Raw genomic sequence first — 21,802 nt, 5'->3', positions numbered from 1 at the left:
ACTAAATTAAACATTCCACTAGCTCACAGTTGAACACTTAGGAGGTGGTCTTGATGGGTGCTGCTAGATTTTTTCTTAGCATTAGTCAGCCTCAATAATTGATAGAATATTCAGTCTCATGTGTGTATTATGCATGTATTAAATCTAGTAGCTTAGTGAAGGTTATTTACATGCAGAAAACTGTCTGCATTTACTAGAACATACTTTATCCTTTTGCCATGAGCAAATTGAATAAAATTGTATATTATTCAAAACTCCAGCTGGAAGAAGAAACTAGGATGAGATTGGTATTGCTGTTATTGGAATTATAAATAAGTTGGATGGTTTTGTGTATAGGGATAGTTGAGAATCCCTGTTCTCACAGTTCACATGGTCAGTACTGGTGTTCCTGAGAAACAGTGTTGACTCCAGTGGTCACTTTCTAACAGTCATGTGCAGACTTGTGTTGAGGTTTGTTGCATTCTGAGTCCACTTGGTTTTTGTTAGAACAGAACACAATGGGAAAGACTGTCTGCATAATCAGCCTTAGCGTTCTGTAAAGTCGGGGGCTTCAGATGCTGACAAGATGCTGAAAAGGTGTTACTTCTGCTTTGTCAAATTATTATATATGCTCTGACATCTTTAATTTTTAGTACCTAAAGTCTTATATATTAGAAATAGCTATATAAGTATATACATAATTAAAATGTAACTCAGAAATGTGAACTAATAATGGAGTTTGTCTTCTGGAAAAGATATAGTCCTCTTGTATCAAATTTATGTAACCTTATAATGGCTAATATTCTAAAAAGAATGTTTATACTATTTAAATTCTTGTGCCTCCTCCCCCAAAGGTTATGAAAAAATATGATCTTATATTAATTTTATATACCTTCTTCATGAATTTTGCCTTAAACATTATGCCTTGTTTTATTAGACTCTAAAAAAATAAGGCTTTCCCCATTGCTGAATAAATGAGTCTGCTTTGGCACTTGCCTGACTCTCTGAATCTTTGCTGTTGACTCTGTGCCTTCTCACCTTTTCCCCTGAGGGAGATGTTAGGACCCAGCAACACATGGCTTTTTCCCAATGTGGCAGTTTGAATGCAACTGGCCCACGTAAGTTCACAGGGAGTGGCACTATTAGAAGATGTGGCTTTTTTTTAAAGTACATATGGTCTCTTTGAGGGAGTCTGTCACTGTGGGAGTGGGCTTTGAGGTCTCCTATGGTCAAACTATGTCCAGCATCTCAGTTTACTTCCTATTGCCCGTGTATCAAGAAGTGGAACTCTCAGCTCCTTCTCCAGCACCATATCTGCCTGCACACAATCATGTCCCAACATGATGATAATAGATTAAACCTCTGAAATTGTAAGCTACCCTATTAAATGTATTCCTTTATAAGAGTTGCCATGGTCATGGTGTCTCTTCATAGCAACAGAAACCCTAAGACACCCAACTTCCCCTAATGTTTAGTTAAATATTATATATAACCACTGAACATTTATAGACTGAGAAGTTAACATACACTGATGTGATGGTTATCACTTGAACACATCTTGAATTAACTAAAATCCAAGCAGCTGGGTACACCCATGAGGGTTTTTTTTTCTTAATTACATCATTTGAAGCAGAAAGACCCACTTTTAATTTAGATCTTTTGGGATGGGAAGATCTATCTTTAATCTGGGCCACACCTTCTTCTGGCAGCCTATATAAAGGACATAAAAGAAGGAAACACTCTTTGCCTACTTGCCCTCACTCTCATTAGCAAATCCATTCTCTCACTGCCATTGGAGCCTATTTTTCTCTTAGTTAACATTATTACTGCTTTGAAAAATACACCATGACCAAAGCAACTTAAGGATAAAAGGGTTTAATTTGATTTACACTTCCATATCACTGTTCATCGCTGAAGAAAGTCAAGACAGGGACTCAAATAGGCAGGACCCTGGAGGCAGGAGCTGATACAGAGTCTATGGAAGACTGCTGCTTAATGGCTTGCTCCACCTGACCTGCTCAGGCTGCTTTCTTATAGAACCCAAGATTACCAGCCCAGGAGTGTCCCCAAATCACAAGGGCCCTTCTACATCAATCACTAATTTAAAAAATGGCCTACAGGTTTACCTATACCTGATCTTAAGGAGGCATTTTCTCAGTTGAGGTTCCCTCTTCTCCAATGACTCTGGTTTCCGTCAAGTCGACATAATACTAGCCAGCACACTACTCCTTCAGGATTCTGATATACACCGAAGACCAGCTGAAACATTCAGCCTAGTGGACTGAAAAACTACTGGATTCTTGGACCCTCCATTATTGACAGTCATTGTTGGACTATCTGAACTACAGTCTGTAAGCCATTCTAATATATCGATATATATATACTAAAGATATAGATATATCTATACAGATAGTATATATATATATATATATATATATATACTAAAGATATAGATATAATACCCCATGTATTATATATAGTATAGCCATATATATATATCTATATATCTTGTCTTGTAGAATATTATATTCATGTTATCTCTCTTTCTATAATATCTAATAATATATATATTCTATGAGTTCTATCTTGCTAGAGAACCCTAACATGACTGCTGATAACTACAGACTTTCCCATTATGTCTTCTGTTGCAGGTTCTCAGGCTATCACCCATCATTTACTAGTCACATCTCAAAGGAGTCTCTACAATTTTGTAACTTCAATGTCCTTCCTTGTCAATTATGACCTTGAAACTTTGAAATAGCTTTGGTTGGAAATTCTGCACCAGACTTTTGATTTCTGGATTATGGTTGCTTAAACAGTAAAGTTAATAAAAATATCTAAAATGTAAAACACTTCTGGTTCCAAGCATTTTAGAGAAAGGTTATATAGCATGTAGTAACATGTCAGTAGGGTTTTCTAATTATATGGTATTTTCATCTTAGAAGGAAGTCAGACTATAGACCAAAACTCATGTTTATAAGGCTTTAAAACTTTTTTCTCTTTTATTAGTTAAAATTTTCATATATTTTACATTCTGACTGAAGTTTCTCCTCCCTTCTCTACTCCAGCTCCCTCCCCACTTCTCCCCCCCCCACCCTATCCACTTCTCCTCTGCTTCTAGTTAGAAAGAGACAGGCCTCCTCCCCTGGGTGTCAACAAAGCAAGGCCTATCAAGTTGACACAGGATTAAGCTCTTTCTTTTGTATTAAGGCTGGGTGAGGCAACCTAGTAAGGAAAATAGGTTCCCAAAAGTCAGCTCAAGCCTTAGAGACAGGCCATGTTCCCACTGCTAGGAGTCCCACAAATAGACCACTCTACACAACTGTCACACATATGTTCACCTCATGCATGGCCTAGGTTCACCTCATGGAGGCTCCTTAGCTGTCGGTCCAGAATCTGTAAGCTCATACAAGCCAAGGTTAGTTGTTTCTTTGGGTTTCCTTGTGATGAAATTGATCCATCTGGCTTGTACAATCCTCCTCCCTCTCTTCAACAGGATTCCCAGAGCTTGGCCAAGTGCTTGACTGGTAGATCTTTGCATTTGTTTCCATCAGTTACTGGATGAAGGTTATCTGATGACAATTAGGGTAGTCACCAATCTGATTACAAGAGGTCAATTCAGGAACCCTTTCTACTATTGCTAAGAGTCTTAGCTGGGGTTATCCTGTGGATTCCTTGGAGTCTCCCTGGCACCAGGTTTCTCCCTAACCCCCAAAATGTTCTCCTCCCTGTTACTCAGAAACAAACTAGAAGCACCTAAACCAAAAAAAAAAATGGATTAAGAATATGTGGTGCATTTACACAATGGACTACTACTCAGCTATAACAAAACGACATCATGAAATTTGTATGCAACTAGATAGAACTAGAAAAAAAATTCATCCCGAGTGGGGTAACCAGACTGAGAAAGACAAACATGGCATGTACTCACTCATAAGTAGATATTAGTTGTAAAGTAAAGGATAACTAGGCTACAAGCCACATCTTCAGAGAGGCTAGGTAACAAGGAAGACCCTAAGTGGAACATATAGATTTTCCTGGGAAGGATGAAATACAAGAGATCTCCTATGTAAACTGGGAGGGAGGGGGTCGAATGGTTGGAGGAGGGACAGAGCAGGGAAGTAAGGCTTTAAAACTTTCAAAGTTTAATGAAATTACCTATGAAGAAGGTATTTACCTAGATTACTTCTGTGGTTTCTTTCTTCTTAAGCAGGAGAAACTTATGGTTGCTTTGACATTTGAACAGAGGTCGAAAATAACATTGAGGCTGATCCTCCTAAACTGAATTCTTTAACTTGGGTTTCCCTCAGTTATGCAAATATGGGTTGGACAAGTCCCATTATCTGGAGAGAAGGATTTAACAAAGCCCTTTTCATTTTGAATGTCTATGAAAGGAAGGGGAAGAATTTCAGATTTATTAGTAGAAATTCTAAAAAATATTCTTGGCCCTGGCAAGAACACAGAGGATATGGCAGTCTGTGTATACTAATTGTTAAGATCTGTAACTTAGGAATCCCAGTTTAGAGAATACTTGCATGAACTTGGCATTGAAGGATTAAAGATCACCGCTACTTGTAAGGATCCAGACTGGTAAAGTACCATCAAAACAGCGAGCATGCATCAGGCATCCAGTTTTTCAGGGACCAAGCTGTTATCAGTAATTCCATATATCAGCAAAAACATCAGTGAACTGATGAGAATCATTCCCTTAGTGTTATAGGAGGTTTGCCCCCAGAGTTGCTGAACAATGAGTAATTAACTATTGGAGAATGGGTGACCTTAAAAGGAAAGCACTGCACTTTTTGCTACTGCATATGAGGGTCAAAGTAATTAAGTAGAAATTAAGTATTTACAAGAATAATTTCATTCAAACTTTGTGAAAAACCATATAAGTTGTTGACTTACGTTTGTACACCAAAGGCCTCCCTACAAGAAAGCTCTTAAAACTCTTTCAAGATCCTTGGATTTATATTTAGCAGCACATAAAGAACATGGGAATAGAGGCACTGTTTGATACTCAACAGCAAGACTTGGGGAGATTAAAATTTCCCGAGGTATAGTGGGTATAGCAATTCAACCCCTGCAGCCTGCAACAACAGAATAGAAAGCACATAGAGAGGGTATAGACCTGAGAAGGAAGCTGGCACTGCTGCACACTTCTACTAATTCAGTTTATGAACAAACTACCCTTACATTTGTTTGCGTCAATCCAAGCATTAATTCCTAGAGATTATGCACAGGAACATGGCTATTACAACACTTTATCCTTCAAACTACTCTTAATTTTCTTACTATTCTCTTATTCTTGTTGTGTTACACTCATTTAGATCCTTGTTAATTTTCACTCTGCATTTAAGCACTCACCATTACACATAACTACACTGGATATTGCTACAATACAGTGCTGATCTTACTCCTGCTGTTGAGGATAGCTTGCTAGGGAGTTGGTGATAAGGCCCAGCAGTTAAGAGCGTGTACTGTTCTTCCAGAGGATTCATTTTCAGTTCCCAGTATCCATGTTAGCCAACTCACAACTACCTATTACTTCAACTCCAGGGAATCTAATCCCCACTTCTGGCTTCTATGGAATTGCACTCGTCTGCTCAAACCCCATACAGTAATATACATATAATTTAAAAAGTAATAAATCTTTTTTTTTTTTTTTTTGGTTTTTTTCGAGACAGGGTTTCTCTGTGGCTTTGGAGCCTGTCCTGGAACTAGCGATTGTAGACCAGGCTGGTCTCGAACTCACAGAGATCCGCCTGCCTCTGCCTCCCGAGTGCTGGGATTAAAGGCGTGTTGTGGTATGAGTCAGTTTTTACCTTAAGCAAATAATACCTTGATATAAACTACAACATTTATATGAACTTGATTTTACTATTAGCATGTAGATGAAGTAGACTAGACTATTAGAAGCAAAATAAATGATTGTTTAATGTTACCAATAATAAAGCATTAAAATACTACTTTCAAAATTCCAAACTTTTCTAAAACTGACTTAAACAAGAGGAGTCTATGATAAGATTTAGAAACAGTAACATGTTTGTTCAACGACAGTATCAATTCACTGTGACACCTTGTCCCAAAGGTCACTAGTGGCTGGAATGAATTTTTTTCTTTCTTCCATTCATTTGCCTACAGCTGCTATCTAGTTAATAATTAGATGACTAGAAGGGCAAATTGTGCCTGCCATGAAATGGAGTCTTCAGATATAAGACAGACCACTCTTTCCAGACCACATTAGATATGCATTGTTTCCATAAACACCTCAGTGTTTTCAGTGCCCGTTTCTGAACACTGAAGAGTCATACTTCAGCCTAACTTGTTTTCCCACAAACCTATGTGCCATGTCTCCTAAAACATAACCTGACAATGTACAAATGCTTATTGAAACAAATAAGCCAAGATCAAAGATACAGACTGAGTTATATACTTCTTTTTACCACTATGATTATCTTTTAAGAAAAAGTATATTAGAGGATAAAAAAATACTTTAAACTTGAGGTTTGTGACTTAAAGGAATAATAATTGGTATATAGAATAAAGTTATGAAGTGCTGTTTTATTTTTTCTACAAAACAGTATAAAGTATAGTATCTTATGTGTATACTGCATTTACAAACCTGGATTCAGCTCTCAGCACCCATATTACGTAGCTCACTGCCACTTGTTAGTTCAGCTCTAGAGGTACCAATACCCTTTTCTGAATTCCACAGGTACCTGTACTAACATGACCACACACATGCATAAACATATACTTTAAAATAAACCTTTAAAAATAATAACTTAGAATATTTCTTTAGTTTGTCAGAAAACATAAGAAAATGTCAAGCAGACATCTCTAACTGAATTTCCAGTCATTTCAATATCTATATGATTAAAACAAAACAGCATCACTATCTTCTTTCAACTTGCCTTAAGCTTGTGATTTTTTTCTTTTTGGTCTGGCAAGGTGGGTACTTTCACTACTATGTCCAAGTGAGAAAGACACATGTAGGTCATTTCCCATTAACTTCATACATTTAAAGTAATCATTTAACCCTAAAATTAGTTCCCTTCTCTGTGCTTTAGATATGGGCTTCTCTTCTCTTGCTTAAATTGTTATCAAGCTTTCTGTTTAACAGAAAGAGCATGTGCTGTTCTTCCAGAGAAGACTTTCTTATAGGTTTCCTTGCCTGATTATACTGTTTCCGTTCACCAAGATGGATGGCAGATAATTTATCTAAAAAATGAATCACCTCCTATTCAACCACATTTAGTGAATGTGAGGGCACACTAGTTCCTTCATGATCTTGCTCTATTAATTCTTCATTCATCTATTCTTTTCACTTATCACATGCCTATTGGGTGTCTACTACAGTCAAACTTTAGAGATACAACAGAAAATAAACAGACAAGAGTCCTACTTCCTATTCTCTTTCAAATCTTCCTCTCTACCACTACCAATCTTTGCCTTCAAGAAATAGTGATCCTTTCTTTTCATATAAATTTCTAATTACTTATCAAACTTCAGTTTAATATGAATTTTCTCCTAAGAACTTCCTGAATTAACTTGCATACTCTGTAAGTTCTAACATCTGGTTTTCACAGCTACCCTTCTGCTAATGTGTGAATTTCTTGAGAATAGGGATAATATCTTTTGCCATGGCTGGCAAATGCAATTGTCTATATTACATGAAACAATGGGTGGATGAAATGACAAAGCTTTCCACATTGTTGCTTTCAGTGATCAAAAGTTTTCTTTTCAAAATTTCTAGAACTTCACAATAAAGCAGTGATTTTTGTACCAGCTGTTTCCCCTCAAATACAACACACAAAAATTTATTTTCTGTGCCCTCTATGGACATAAGCCTTGGAGGAGTTCTGGAATCTTTCTATTTGAAATTAATTTTGGTGTTTGTTTATGACATAATTAACATTTGCCTTCTCACCTGCAGCATCTTCCAATAACTGAAAAAGCAAAGTAATAAGAATTTCAAGATATACTATATAGCAGTAAACATGGATTTTAAGGGGAAGAATATTAGATCATCATAGAACTTACCATGTTAAGGTCACCTAAAATACCAAATCATGTATCCTAATATTATGAATATTTAAAAATTGTAGATACATTTAATTAATTACATATAAAGTCAGATCTGAAAATATCTTAAGAGCTATTTATGAAAAGATTTAGGACATTACTAGCAGAATGCTTTTTTTTTAAATCAAATATTATCTCTTTGGGGAAACCCATAGAGCCAGCTGACCTGAGCTTCTGGGACCCTCATGGACTCTGGACTGACAGCTGGGGAGTCTGCATGGGACTGAACTAGGCCCTCTGCATGTGGATGACAGTTATGTGGCTTGGTCTGTTTGTGGGGCCCCTAGCAGTGGGACCAGGATCTATCCCTGGTGCATGATTTGTTTTTTTGAGGCCCATTTCCTATGTTGGAATGCCTTGCTCAGCCTTGATATAGGTGGGAGGGGCTTAACTCTGCTTCAACTTAATGTGTCAGGCTTCAATGACTCCCCATGAGAGGTCTTACCCTTTCTGGGGAGTAGATGGGGTTAGGGTGTGGTAAAGTGGAGTGAGCCAGAGGAGGGGAGGGAGGGGGAACTGTGTGTGGTTGGTATGTAAAATGAATAAGAAACTTAAAAAATTATTGTTTCTTTCTTTATTTATTGAAGATCAAAATGTGATCAGGAAAACACCAGAAATGTGATCCAAATAAAAAACAAAAAAGTTCAGATGCTACAGGCCAATTAAACAGACTGGAACACCAATACTGACATGAGGGGGTGACCTTCTGTCAGTACATAGAGGACTTTGTGTTTGCACACAAAGACACTGCTCAACCCACATCTGCCTCCTACAACCAAAATCTACCCTCACTGAAGCAACTCCCATTGAACATACGGACAGAAAGAGTGGCAAAATGAATTTTTAAAAAGTCAGTTGTTTATTCCATAGACCTTCAATGTGTGAAAGAGTCAGGTCAGAATTTCTATTCATTATTAATGGGAACAGAGAGATCAAGACAAACGAAGATTTTAGGCAGGCATTGAGGGACACGATTTCTCATCTCCTTGTATTATTTTAGGAAATTCTCTAGAATTCTGTGTCACCTCCCCACAATAAGGTCTTATCGCTCTACTTCCTTAAATCAGAACCCAAAAAGGCGCATCTCAGTTCCTTTGGTAGATAAAAGGCTTGCATTCAGACACTGTTATCATTTATAAACATAAAGTGGGGGAGGACTGATCCCACGAGGGGCAGCAGCGGGTCACCTGAGGTCTTGAGGGCAAGTGGGAGACCAAGGTGGGGCAGGTGAGAGACAGATACATCACGCAGAGAGTTTGGGTATAGAGTTTATCTAGTGAATTATGGAGGGGGAAGTGGGGAAAGAAAAGGTGGGGAAGGGAGAGGGCAGAGAGAGGAAGAATCCCTTTGCCTCAGTGGAAGGGCAGTTTGGGAATGGGTGGGGATTTGTCTCTTAAAGGGTCAGGGTCCCAGGTGACAGACTAGGCCAGCAGATAACAGACACTCTTTTGTGTTACTTTTTACTTAGTAGTCTATGTCCTTAGTCTTTACAGAGTATATGTTTCCTGATAAGAACAAATGTATATTTTCACTCCAAAGTGCTAGTGTAATGAGAAAGCAACATAAGCATCACAGAAGTTACTTATTTACAGGATTGATCTTTATCTTCTAAATCTACAATGGGATTAGTTATGATTTAGCATGATCTGATTACCAGAAGACCACTGGAGGAAATTCAAGTACAATTCAAGTACTCTGAACATTAGTAATCAAGGATCAGAGCTCAAAATGACAATGCTTACTCTATTGGTTCTGAGAAAGGATGTATCATGATAGTAGACGTGAGTATGTACTCTAGTTCTAGAGAGCAGGTATTTTAGAAACTACTCTATATCTTACTAGCTACCACCTAGGCAACTGTTCAAAGCCGCAATGTAATAAGAATGGCAATGCTAGTGTCTACTTCATATGCTTGAAATAATGTTTAATTGTGAAGGGCACAGATAATTGTTTAGCATATATTCAATTATTTTTAGATATTCTTTTCCTAAAATATAGAATGTTAGTTTTCAATGCTATACTGGAGTTTATGACAATAGAAAAAAGCATTTTTTTCTTTTATAATGAATAGTTTCTCCTATAACTTACTAACAAATGACTCCATTTTGTACTCATATCCAAGCCTGTTGACTTAATCCTTCTCCTTTGTGAGACACCTATTCTATTTCTCACTTTAAAATGAAACCAAAACAAACAAATCAGATTCAATTCCTAGAGTTATTGAATTATTGAGCCAAACCTAAATGTAGCTTACAATGTAAATACATACATACCGCACAAAATTTAATTCTCATTGATATCCTTCATGCTAAATATATTAATCATATTTTATAAATTAAAACATTGAGGTTCAGAAAGTACATATATCTTAAGATATTACGCTTGTCAGCAAATTATCAGCTTGTTAGCATCATGTCTTTCAAAATGGTAAGTGTGTTGGCCTTAGATTATAGCTTTGTGGTAGAGTGCCTGTCTAGCATGCACAAGGGTTCAGTCACCAGTACCACAGTAAAACTAAGTGAGGAGTTTCTAAATTATGACTTGTGTGGGCATGGATTTGGAGGTATAGTAAGAAATTTCTAAATAGGGCCAGGAATAGTGGTGCACGATTTTAATCCCAACACTTGAGAAGCAGAGGCAGAAGTGACAGAAACAGAGGCAGCAGAGGCAGCCACATCTCCATGAGTTTGAGAAGAGCCTGGTTTAAGAGTTCCAAGTCATCCAGGGCTAAACAGCTGTTTGTTGTTTTTGTTGTTTGTTTGTCTTTTAAAAAGTACTACAGTCTCAATCTCAAAAACCAGAGTATCTTTTCATTATAGGTGGCATGAGGCATGGTGGTAAAGCCAGGACTTGGACTTGGAAGGCCTAATTTGGAATTCTTTTCTTGTCATTTAATATCTTTGTGACCTACTAACCTACATATAATGAGTTACTATAAGGATTAAGGCAACATTAACTTTGAAGATACTGAACATCATAAACATTCATTATTGTTGCACTTCAAAATATAAAGTTTTCAGTCAAATTTATTTCTATATTTTAATACAACCACATTATGTAATATTATATAATAACAATGATTTACAAAGCACCTAAAATATATATTGGTAAACTCTAAAGCATATTTTAAATCATGGAGCTATAAAATTCTTAAAAATTCATCATAAGGAGTATGGTATAAATGTAATAATATACATTGTATGCATATATTAAATTCTCAAAGATTTAATTAAACTATTATTTTAAAAATCCTCAATTAATTCAACAATATTCCTTTGAAACGAAGTATGAATTTCTTGATTTGTATGTGCTAAACAATTTATATTGTTTAAAATATATTGTTAAAACTATATTGTTAAAATATATTGTTTAAAACTCATTTTGCTTTATAGCAGCCTTGAGAAGAAGCTGAGTCACTGAAATAAGTGGAATTGCCCACAGCACAGTGCAGCTCAGAAATGGCTCCAGATACTGGGTCCATTTCCAGATTACATTAACTTAAAGTTTATGCTCTTGTCACTGAAATGCTGGGTCTTCAGCCTCTTAGCTTGAGGTTCACAAAACATCAGGTATTCACTCATAAAAGGTCAAAGAATAACTACTTTCATGTAGTACAAAGCAAATGTCAAAGAACATGGACCATAAGATTAAATCACCTCCAAATAGAAAATAATTTAATTTAGTATCTCTCCCACACCCATCTCCCCCATAAGAATGAAGTTTATTATCCACTCATTAAAAAATAGATGTATGATTGCTGAGATGGCCCAGTGGGTAGAGGTGCTTTCCACTAAGCCTAATGCCTTGAGTTCAATTTCTAGGTTCTATATAAATAGAGATCTGACTTCCACACAAGTGCAATGACACACCTCCCCACAATAAGAAAGAAAACAAAAACATCAACAATAAATAGTGCACACAAATTTGAGACTTTTGATAACAGAAAAAGTAAATCAAGAATATGTTACCTTAATATACAGCTACATTTTAATAAATACAAGAATATTCCATTAAAAATGCTTGAAAGGAACTCCCTCCAGTAAACAGAATCCTTCGTTGATTTTTTTTTTCCAGGAAACTTAGAAAAACCATTACAAAGCCCAGGTCCTCTTAATGAACTAAAGCAGAAAATGAATGTTTTATAATTATGATATTAAATATAATATACAAAGTGACAGAATTAGTGTATATAAAATTTTATAAATCTATGACACAGTGACTTTCCCCATTAATTAAATGACTGATTCTCCACAGGGGAAACCTTTGTTTTTTTATTCATATATATATGTGTGTGTGTGTGTGTGTGTGTGTGTGTGTGTGTGTGTGTGTGTGCGTGTACACACACATGTGTACACACATACATAGGTAATCTTAGCCATTCCTATCCCCTACTCTTCCTCTGACTCCTCCTAGCTCCCCAGTATATTTTTTTCTTACTAAAATGCAATGGATTTCACCTCCACCCTCTGCTGCTTACCTGTTGCAGAGGATACTAAGAGATCCACGTGGACTGCAGTGACATGGCAGGCAGAGACCAACAGTGTGATTCAGGTAAAAGCCCTCTTTGCAGGTTTCACAGTGGAGTCCCTGATAACCTGGATGACACTCACACTGCCCTGATGTCTGGTTGCAGCGCTTCACATCCAAGCTTCCAACCTCAGAACAGTTACACATATACTCTGAAAAGAGAAGAAAGACATTATCAAACCTTCATTTTTGTTAATAAACAACTGTGACAAATTTGTAAGGCCAAATAAAATCAAGTCTAGTTTTGACTTTCTATATTATTCAGTTTATTTAAATTGAGCAATGTATACAGCAGATTACAAAACATATGTATAGTTCATAATTATAAATCTGACATTCTCAATTTGCTTTACAGTAGTCTTCATTGTCTCTTCCTTACCCTAAACCTGTGTGTGTGTGTTTGCGTGCGTGTGCTTCTGAACTAAAGCCACTCAAAGCGGCCTTATCTATATGACTCTTGGAGTACATGCTGGAAATTACAACATGTTAAATCATAAATAACTCTCCTGTGAGCAGCAAAGGCATAAGGCTCTGGTGACTAACTCCAGTAAGCTATACAGGTCATATAAAACTGTGTCACAGCTGGAATCAGAAATTCAATGTTCCAACTCGGAAGAAAAGGAGAATTAAAACTCAGTGGTAAGGGAAGTGAACAATAAGCCCAGGGAAGGAAGTACTAGTTCACCCTGATGAGAAATCAATCACAAGTCAAATATCTTTTCTAAGTTAAATTATTAGAAAAGTAATCTTGCCATAAAATTCTTTGCAATTTCCAGTTTCTATGAGTTCCACATACAAAGCATAAATATATGGTGCTTGCTTGAGATGTTACTTCATTTAGTATGGTTTACTACTTAGCCTTGGAGCACCTATGTCCCTGGACAAAGTCTCATGCTTCACAGTGATAAACTGCAACTATAAATCAGAAAGGATTTTAACACCATTTTTAGTAACTAAGCAAAAACAAACAAACAAACAAAAAACAGATCGCTTGCGAAGCCACCCAAAATTTCACATTTGAATAAAAATATTGACATTGGGCCTTGCAACAGAATAAAGTCACTGGCAGCTTTGAATCTCACCATAAAATGTTTAGACCCAGTTAATTTGAAACCTTCTAAAACTTGTGTGCATATTCAGTTTCCATATTTCAGGGAAAACAGAGGAGTCAAAATAAGTATACTTACTGGTGGGGCCAAACAGGAGGTGGAAAAGGACATTGGTTGAAGAAGAAAAGCTAGGTACTGGTTCTACAACCTTTTCAGAACCAAGGACTGCCAAGAGAATTGGCTGAGGAGGCAAGGCTTGAACAGGGGATTTACTGGGAATTTCATAAAAGAAAATATAAAGATCTTATCAAAATCATAAAGTGGAGGTAAAAAATGTTGCAAGTCATATAAGATTTGTACTTTCTTGGTTTTTTTTTTGGTTTTTTTTCTGTGTTTTTGTTTGTTGGTTTGTTTGTTTTTTGAGGCAGTGTTTCTGAATATACCTGGCTGTGTAGAACTCACCCTGTAGACCAGACTGGCCTTTAACTGTCTCTGCCTTCCAGGTGCTTATATTAAAGGTGGGTGCCATCACAACCTGGCTATTTGTACATTTATAATCTATTTCTGTCTCAGTCTCCTCTAAGATCCTTGATGTCAAGGATTAAATCTTGCTCTCCGTGAAATCTTCACTGTTGCCTGTAGTCTTTGGCAATTATTAGATCTATGTGTAAATACTTGAAGAAAATCTCAACTGAATAAAAAATGAATTTAAGTAACATAGGTTGAAAGTATACTGGACAAAATTCTTCAATACAAATAGATGATTTTAATCAAGCTATTGACCCTTGACCTCCAGAGCCTTTTAAATACACACCAAACACTGCATTGTAAACTGAAGCGAATCAAACATCACACTTTGGTCTTCATCCTTCCTGCTTCCTCGCTAAACTTCTCCTTTCCATTCTTCCCTTGATCAGTTTGTTGTTTTCTTCTAATATATACTTATAAGCCATAAGACAATGCAAATTTATTTTCTTAACAAAGTGTAGTTAATAAGAGTCACTCTGTTGGTATTCCTATAACAATCTAACATCAGCACTGCAGATAGGCCTTAAATTTGATTGCCAAAATATCTTGGAGTCTACTGTTTTCCATATTTTAAGGAAAATAATAATGAAGTCTCTCAACTGATTTTTTTAAGCTTTGATGAAATCCAGTTCAAAAGTGAATATAATCATAGTTATAATTAGCTTTCAAAGATTTTTTCTTATAAATTCAAAGAAAAAATACAGGATCATAAGAGGATTCCAAGAGCTTTTAATTTTTATTGATTTTATTCAGCTATACATTTTTCTCTGCTCTCTTCCCTTTCTCTTCCCTCCCCTTCAACCTTCTCCCATGGGCCCCGTGCTTCCAATTTACTCAGGAGATCTTATCTTTTTCTACTTCCCATGTAGTTTAGATCCATGTATGTTGTAGGGTCCAAAACCAGCCCACAATTCACAATCCCAGAGAACCTAGAGCTTTTAATTTTTAATAAACTGAAATTGTTGTTGAGTTCTTAAATAGCTTAAAAAAAAGAAAATAAACATTTTCTTAGGTATATTTCAAACAGGTTTTTTGGATGTAAATGACGTAGAAGCCCCTAGTTTTAGCTTTCCAATGCATATATTTGTTTGCAAGTTTTTGCTAGTATTTCTACTCATTTTAGCAAAGGGAAAGTATTTTTAACAGAGTTTAATACAGTATTAACAAGTAACTTTGCAAGCTTGTTTTTGTAAAAGATGCCCTTTAAATCAACTGTAGGAAAAAAATAAAATGTTGTGTATGTCCTATAGACCAGTTCTTTCATTCACAAATAGGGATAAACTAGGTGAGAGAAAAATTATATTTGTGAATAATTAAGGCACTATATAAAATGGCATTGTAATGACAAAAATTTAACTTAACATTAGTTAACTAATCTTAATTAACATTATTCTTTATCATTTTAAAAATTACCAGATAGCAGTAAATCCAGAGTCTTACATAGTAAGTTATAAGGGTGTTTAATTCTGTATTGTAGAAAGAGAAATAAGTTTTAAAAAATAGCATATCAACACAAGTAAAAACAAAGAATTCCACATAAAATCCCCATTAGGCCAACCACCCCTCATGCTTTTACTCTTCCTAAACTTTGATATTAGTTCATTTCTTCCCATTTCCTTCGAATCTGTAAAGGTAATGAATATACTAGTGGATAATTTTTTTGTATATTTCAAGCATGAATGGTGAACTATAAAATCTAATTGAGAGTTCTAACATCTTTAGTCCCAAGATTAGGGAAAGGAATCAGCTTTATCACAAAATCAGGATTCTCTCTCTCTCTCTCTCTCTCTCTCTCTCTCTCTCTCTCTCTCTCTCTCTCTCTCTCTCTCTCTCATACTTTGGATATGTGGGCAGTCTTTTTTGAATATAAAGAAACCACATTCAGGCCGGGCGGTGGTGGCGCACGCCTTTAATCCCAGCACTCGGGAGGCAGAGGCAGATGGATCTCTGTGAGTTCGAGACCAGCCTGGTCTACAAGAGCTAGCTCCAGGACAGGCTCCAAAGCCACAGAGAAACTCTGTCTCGAAAAACCAAAAAAAAAAAAAAAAAAAAAAAAAAGAAACCACATTCAGTAGTTTGTAAACCTGTCATGACAAGACCTCTTGCTAGACAAAAATTGGCCAAAACAAAATAACATCTTTCTTCTGGAATTTGGCAGAAATTCAACATACATCTAACACTTCTTGCTAGATCAAATTTCATTACATGCTAAACAAATAATGCTGGACTGGAATAAAATGTCTCAAGGAAAAGGAAGGTGACGAGGCCTTACAATAAACACTGAAAGTTTTATTATTCCCTTACTAATGAAGTATTTCTTCTTAAAAATAAATCAGTACTCTCAACAAATTATACACAATTAGCAGTATCTTATTTACTTTTTAGAACACGTCTTTTTGTTATATTATTTTATTATTTTATGTGTATGGGTGTTTTTTTTTTCTTTTTTATGTTTTTTTTTATATTTAAAAATTTCCATCTCCTCCCCTCATCCTCCCCCTTCCCTCCCCTCCCCTCCACCAATACCCCCCCTCCCTCTCCAGGCCAAGGAGCCATCGGGGTTCCCTACTCTATGTTAAGACCAAGGTCCTCCCAACTCCCCCCAGGTCCAGGAAGGTGATCACCAAGCTGAGAAGGCTCCCACAGAGCCCATCCATGCATCTGAAGAATCAAAGCCTAGCGCCATTGTCCTTGGCTTCTCAGTCAGTCTCCACCATCGGCCACATTCAGAGAGTCCGGTTTGGTCTCATGTTCCATCAGTCCCATTCCAACTGGAGTTGGTGATCTCCCGTTAGTTCTGTCCAACCGTCTCCATGGGTGAACGCACCCCTCACTGTCCTAACTTTCTTTCTCATGTTCTCCCTCCTTCTGCTCCTCATCAGGACCTTGGGTGCTCAGTCCGGTGCTCCAATGTGGGTGTTTTGTATGCATGTGTGTCTGTCGACCACACAAGTGCCTAGTGCCTGCTGAGGCCAAAAGAGGTTAGATCCCCTGGGATTGGAATTAGAGACAGGTGTGAGCCTTCATGTGGGTGCAAGGAATCAAATTTGGTCTTCTGGAAGAGCAGTTAGTACTCTAAACTACTGAGTTATTATGTAAATCTCCAATTAGTAGTATTTTTAAAAATCTAATTAATCTAAAATGTATACATTTTAAAACAAAGTATTTCTTTAGTAGAGTTCTAGTGGATAAACTTTGAATGTCAAGATAACTGGATATTATTTCTATGGAGAAAATTAAATGTTTTCATTATTCCCTAAAAATACCCATTAAGCCTATCTCTGAATCTTTGTTCATTTTCTGCTATATTCTTGAATGTTCTTTCATACAATCAAATTCAACAAAAAGCTAAAATTTATTTTATCAATGTGAAACAAAATACTACATATTTCCTGTAACTCTCATATGAGAGAAATGTAGAAAGATGGGCAAAGAGGTGGTGAGCTGAGGTTTAAAATTCTGCCTTCTTACCTCCTAACTGTATAGTCTTAAGTAAGTTACTCTGGTTTCTTTTTTTTCTTTAATCTGTATACAGTGTAGAATAATAGCATTTGTATTATAGTTCCAAATAGGGCCCGAAGTACTGTAATAACTGAAGGAAAAGTAGAAAAACAGTGGAAGGTGATGCCACAAAAAATAGTACAAATGTAATTCAGATGTTAGATTCACAGGCCACAGTTTTGTTATGCCCTATGGGAAAGATCATTTTTGGACAATGTCTGGAAAACAGAATTAGTACTGTTATAATTGGCTATATCTTATGGGTCATGTGCAGTACTGAATGATATGCCCATGATATAGTGATGATAATAAAAGAATTTAAGACAGAATTTTCAAGGAGAATGAAAAAAATATGTATTGATTAGAAACACTTGGTATTAAGGTGTTAGGCCATACTCACAGTAACAGAGTAAGTGACAAATATTTGATCCAAAAAGACGGATCCAATAATAGAAAAGATAAAATGATGCAATATCACAAAAATCTCACAAACATAAGCAAGGACAAGAAGCTAGGACAAATGTGAGAGGGTATATGTGCTCAGAATTTTGGCCTCTATCTCAGAGATGGTCCACAAATAAAAATTATGCACATCAAATGAAAGATGAGCAACTGCAATAAATATGGATACTGTGAGTATCCATTATATTATGTCAAGGTAATTTGGTAACTTGTAAGAAGAATCTCAGATCATTTACAATTCTAGACATTCATGTGGAACCATAGGTGTTAATGCATAAATAGTGAAATCCCCTTAATGGAAAGCTCTATAAAAATGAAAAAAAGGAAATTTCAGTTGATAAAATAATATGAAGAACATGTAGCCCAAGGCAACAGAGGAAGAACTGACTTTTAGTAAGTTGGAATCATAGACATCAGAGTAACACAAGGGGGCTATGGCATGATTAATGATGTCACCAATACAGCCACTAATGGAGATGAAATAACAGAAGCTCATCACAGACAGGATGCAAAGCTCATTCAGTTTCCTAGGAGTGAATATGGAATACTGTTTGTCAAGTGTGTATCTTCCAAAGCCTTGAAATCCTAGGGGAAAACTCTATAAAGATATAATTAGAAGGACTAATGCAAATGCTCACAGACAGACTACAATATTGGGCAACATTTTGTTGTCTGGTTTCTGAAGAATAATGTAATAAAGTGATTTGAACCCTGAAAAAAAACCTAAAGTCTGGTACTAAATGGCTTTAAGTTTTTTTGTTGTTGTTGTTGTTTGTTTTGTTTTGTTTTTAATGCTTAATTCATATGCACGGGTTTTTGTCTGCATACCACATGGATGCCCCTGGCTCTAAAGATACAGATGGTTGTAAACCATCATGTGGGTGCTGGGCACCAAACTTGGGTCCTCTGCAAGTGCCTCCAACCCCTGAGCCATCTCTCCAGCCCTGCTTTAAGTGTTTGAGACTAGAAATGTGAAGACCCAGAGAAAGACAGTAGTTCTCCTGAGAACTTAAATTTATGGAATGATTTTAATGTAAAAGTATCATGCGAGTCACTGAATCTCTACCCCCATCAGCACATTTCTTCGAGTGTTCCTCTTCTAAAGATCAATAAATGAAACCTCATTGGCTTTCAGGGAAGATTTTTCTTGCAAGTTCTGTTAAGTGTCTTTTTCATATGCAAACACCTATTCTCGAAGGGCATTATCTTCATTAATGTATAACTGACTTCTTGGGAGCCTTTGTACATACTGAGAATTTTTTTGTTTCTCTAACTTTAATAATCTATGGTTTGTTCAGTTGGGAGTGGTGCCATATTCTTACAATCCAAGCTGTTTTACAGGCTGAGACAGGATGATTATGAGTCTGAAGCCAATCTGGACAACTTAGTGAGACCTTGTCTCAAAATAGTAAAAAGGCTAGGGATGATATAGCTCATGAAAGGGGATTTTGCCTAGAGTTCATGAAGTCCTTGGTTCAATCCCCAGTATCACATATACAGAGGTCAATTATACCCTTTAGAGAACTTTCAGTGTTTTTTGGTATCTGTAGCTGGGAAGCAGAAGCAAGGTGGCGAGGAGTTCAAGGTCAATCCTGGCTATATAGTAAGTTTAGTGCTAACCTGAAATATCTGAGTCCTTATCTCAAAACTTAAACAAGCAAACAAAAACAAAACAAAAACGATAGGTGTGTGTGTGTTCTAACACTTCTAGCACATCCTAGCAAATGTGTCTTTAAAAGTTCTTTCTGAATGTTATAAATCTTAGAACAAATGGTGATGTCCAAAAGCTCAATCAACTTAGTACAATAGTGTGTTAGCAATTACAGTGGCAAAGGAACTATACCTGTCTCAAAAAACAAGCAAAACAAAAAAGCAGCAAACCAATTATTTAAATAAGAAAATGAAAAACTTCCCTTGGTCTATTTATTATGCAAATTTCTTGGAAAAAGAAAATTTAAATTTATAATCATAAAATGGTCATAAAATAAACATTGCACTCAAACAGAGATACCAAGAAATATATTTGTAACTAATAAAAACTTAAGTGTTGGATCACAATGGGTTCTATGCAGAGCGAGAACAGGGTGAAAGAAGAAGGTCTATAGTAATTCTGTCCCCTTTATCATATATTTATTTCTTTTTGAGATTTTTTTAAGTCCAACTTGTTTCAGAGTAAGACCAGAAATATGCATTAAGTATAGTAACTTTAGGTGTGTCCAGTTCATCTTCCATGGAATGTCACCATTTTCCAAGAAGCCTACAAAAACTATCTCTTGTTTCTCAAACTGAAGAAGGAAGGGGAGAGGACTGCCAAAATCAAGGAATACTCCATTGAACAACACAAGTGATACATCAAGTGATACTTTTTTCCCTAACTGAACAGTTTATTTTTATTTTTATACTTCAAGTGTTGTCATTTTCTCCTGGCCTCCCTGATTTTGGTGTGAAGCATGTAGAGTTTTTTTCCTGATTCTTTGTGGATTTCCCATCATGCTTTCAAATCCTACTTATCTCCTTGGTCCCTCACATCTTGCAACCTTCCCTATCCCCACCAAAACAAAACCAAGTTTAAAAGAAAAACCAAAAACCAAACCAAGCAAAGAAACAAATAACAAAAACAAACAGAAATAAAAACAACACCAAAAAGAAGAATCTTGTGGAAGCTATAATATTGCCCGTTGAGACACACAGTTTACTCTTTAGTCTGTTCATCTTTAATTGCAAGTGTTCATTATGTGAGTCATTTGTCTGGCTTGAGGCCTCTGGTTTCTGTTACATCACCAATAATTGGCTCTCACTAGAGCTCTTCTTAGATATTCTGTTTTTGTTCTATGTCATGGAGATCCTGCTGTTTTGGGTCTTTAGGTTCATCCCCTTCATCAGCTCCAACAGTTCATAGATTCAGTGCATGTTATGATGGGCCAACTCATAGCCCTGGTTCTGGGCAAGGGTGATAGCTGTGTTGGTCAACTAGCTAGCTTTTCATCATTGCCACTACCCAGATGAGCTCTCCTGCTAGCTCAACCAATGTAGCCTTACAGTAAGGAAATGGGACCACTTCTATTCTTGGTCCCCATATGCTGGTTCCCCTCACTTTTATCACCAGGGCCAGTTCTACTGTTTTGCCCCAGCAATTGCCCAATTTCTGTAGTGGACAACAATGGGGTGGGGGAGAGTCAGCTTTCTTGTTTCATGCCCTCAGACAACAGGGTCAACTCTACTGTGCTGCCCAGGTGGAGTGCAGGGCCCACTCCTCTGTGTGCTGAAGCTCTGTCGTTCTCATGCCTTCAGGCTGGCTCACCCGAATCCCTGAGAATAGGGTCAGCTCTAGTTTGCTGCCCAGATAGGAAGAAGATGCTGCTTTCACCACATGGCAGACAAAGAGGGGCAGGGTCAGTTCTCCTAGTCTCAAGCCCTCAGGGTTGGCTCACTTGTGTTCCTGGCCGCAGGGTTGGCTCTATTATGCTTCCCAGGTAAGGGTCACACCCATGGTGATGGGTGGAACAATGTTTCTCAAGAGGTGAGCTCTCACCTGAGGGGTAGAGCCAGCTCATTTACTGAAATATCCAGCTAGAAGCATGACCAGCCATCCTAGGACCAGTGAAGAGCAGGGCTGGCTCAGCACAGCATGGTTCCAATGGTCCCCATGCTAACAGTGCTCATGGACATCA

The 21,802-nt window shown here is 36.8% G+C and overlaps 1 protein-coding gene across 1 annotated transcript in view; it reads right to left on the bottom strand.

The window, feature by feature from the left end:
• The window catches only part of LOC119817781 (multiple epidermal growth factor-like domains protein 9), a 113,352-nt gene that overhangs the window by 48,086 nt on the left and 43,464 nt on the right, over window positions 1-21,802 (bottom strand). Inside the window, exon 2 of the mRNA XM_038335190.1 lies at window positions 12,542-12,743. Within this exon, the coding sequence (XP_038191118.1) occupies window positions 12,542-12,743 (202 nt within the window). The remainder of the gene's footprint in view (window positions 1-12,541; window positions 12,744-21,802) is intronic.

The sequence above is a fragment of the Arvicola amphibius genome, chromosome 6, assembly GCF_903992535.2.
Source record: "Arvicola amphibius chromosome 6, mArvAmp1.2, whole genome shotgun sequence".
In the NCBI taxonomy this organism is placed as follows: Eukaryota; Metazoa; Chordata; class Mammalia; order Rodentia; family Cricetidae; genus Arvicola; species Arvicola amphibius.
The sequence above is the reverse complement of the archived record's forward strand: the minus strand, read 5'-3'. Positions and strand labels throughout refer to the sequence as shown.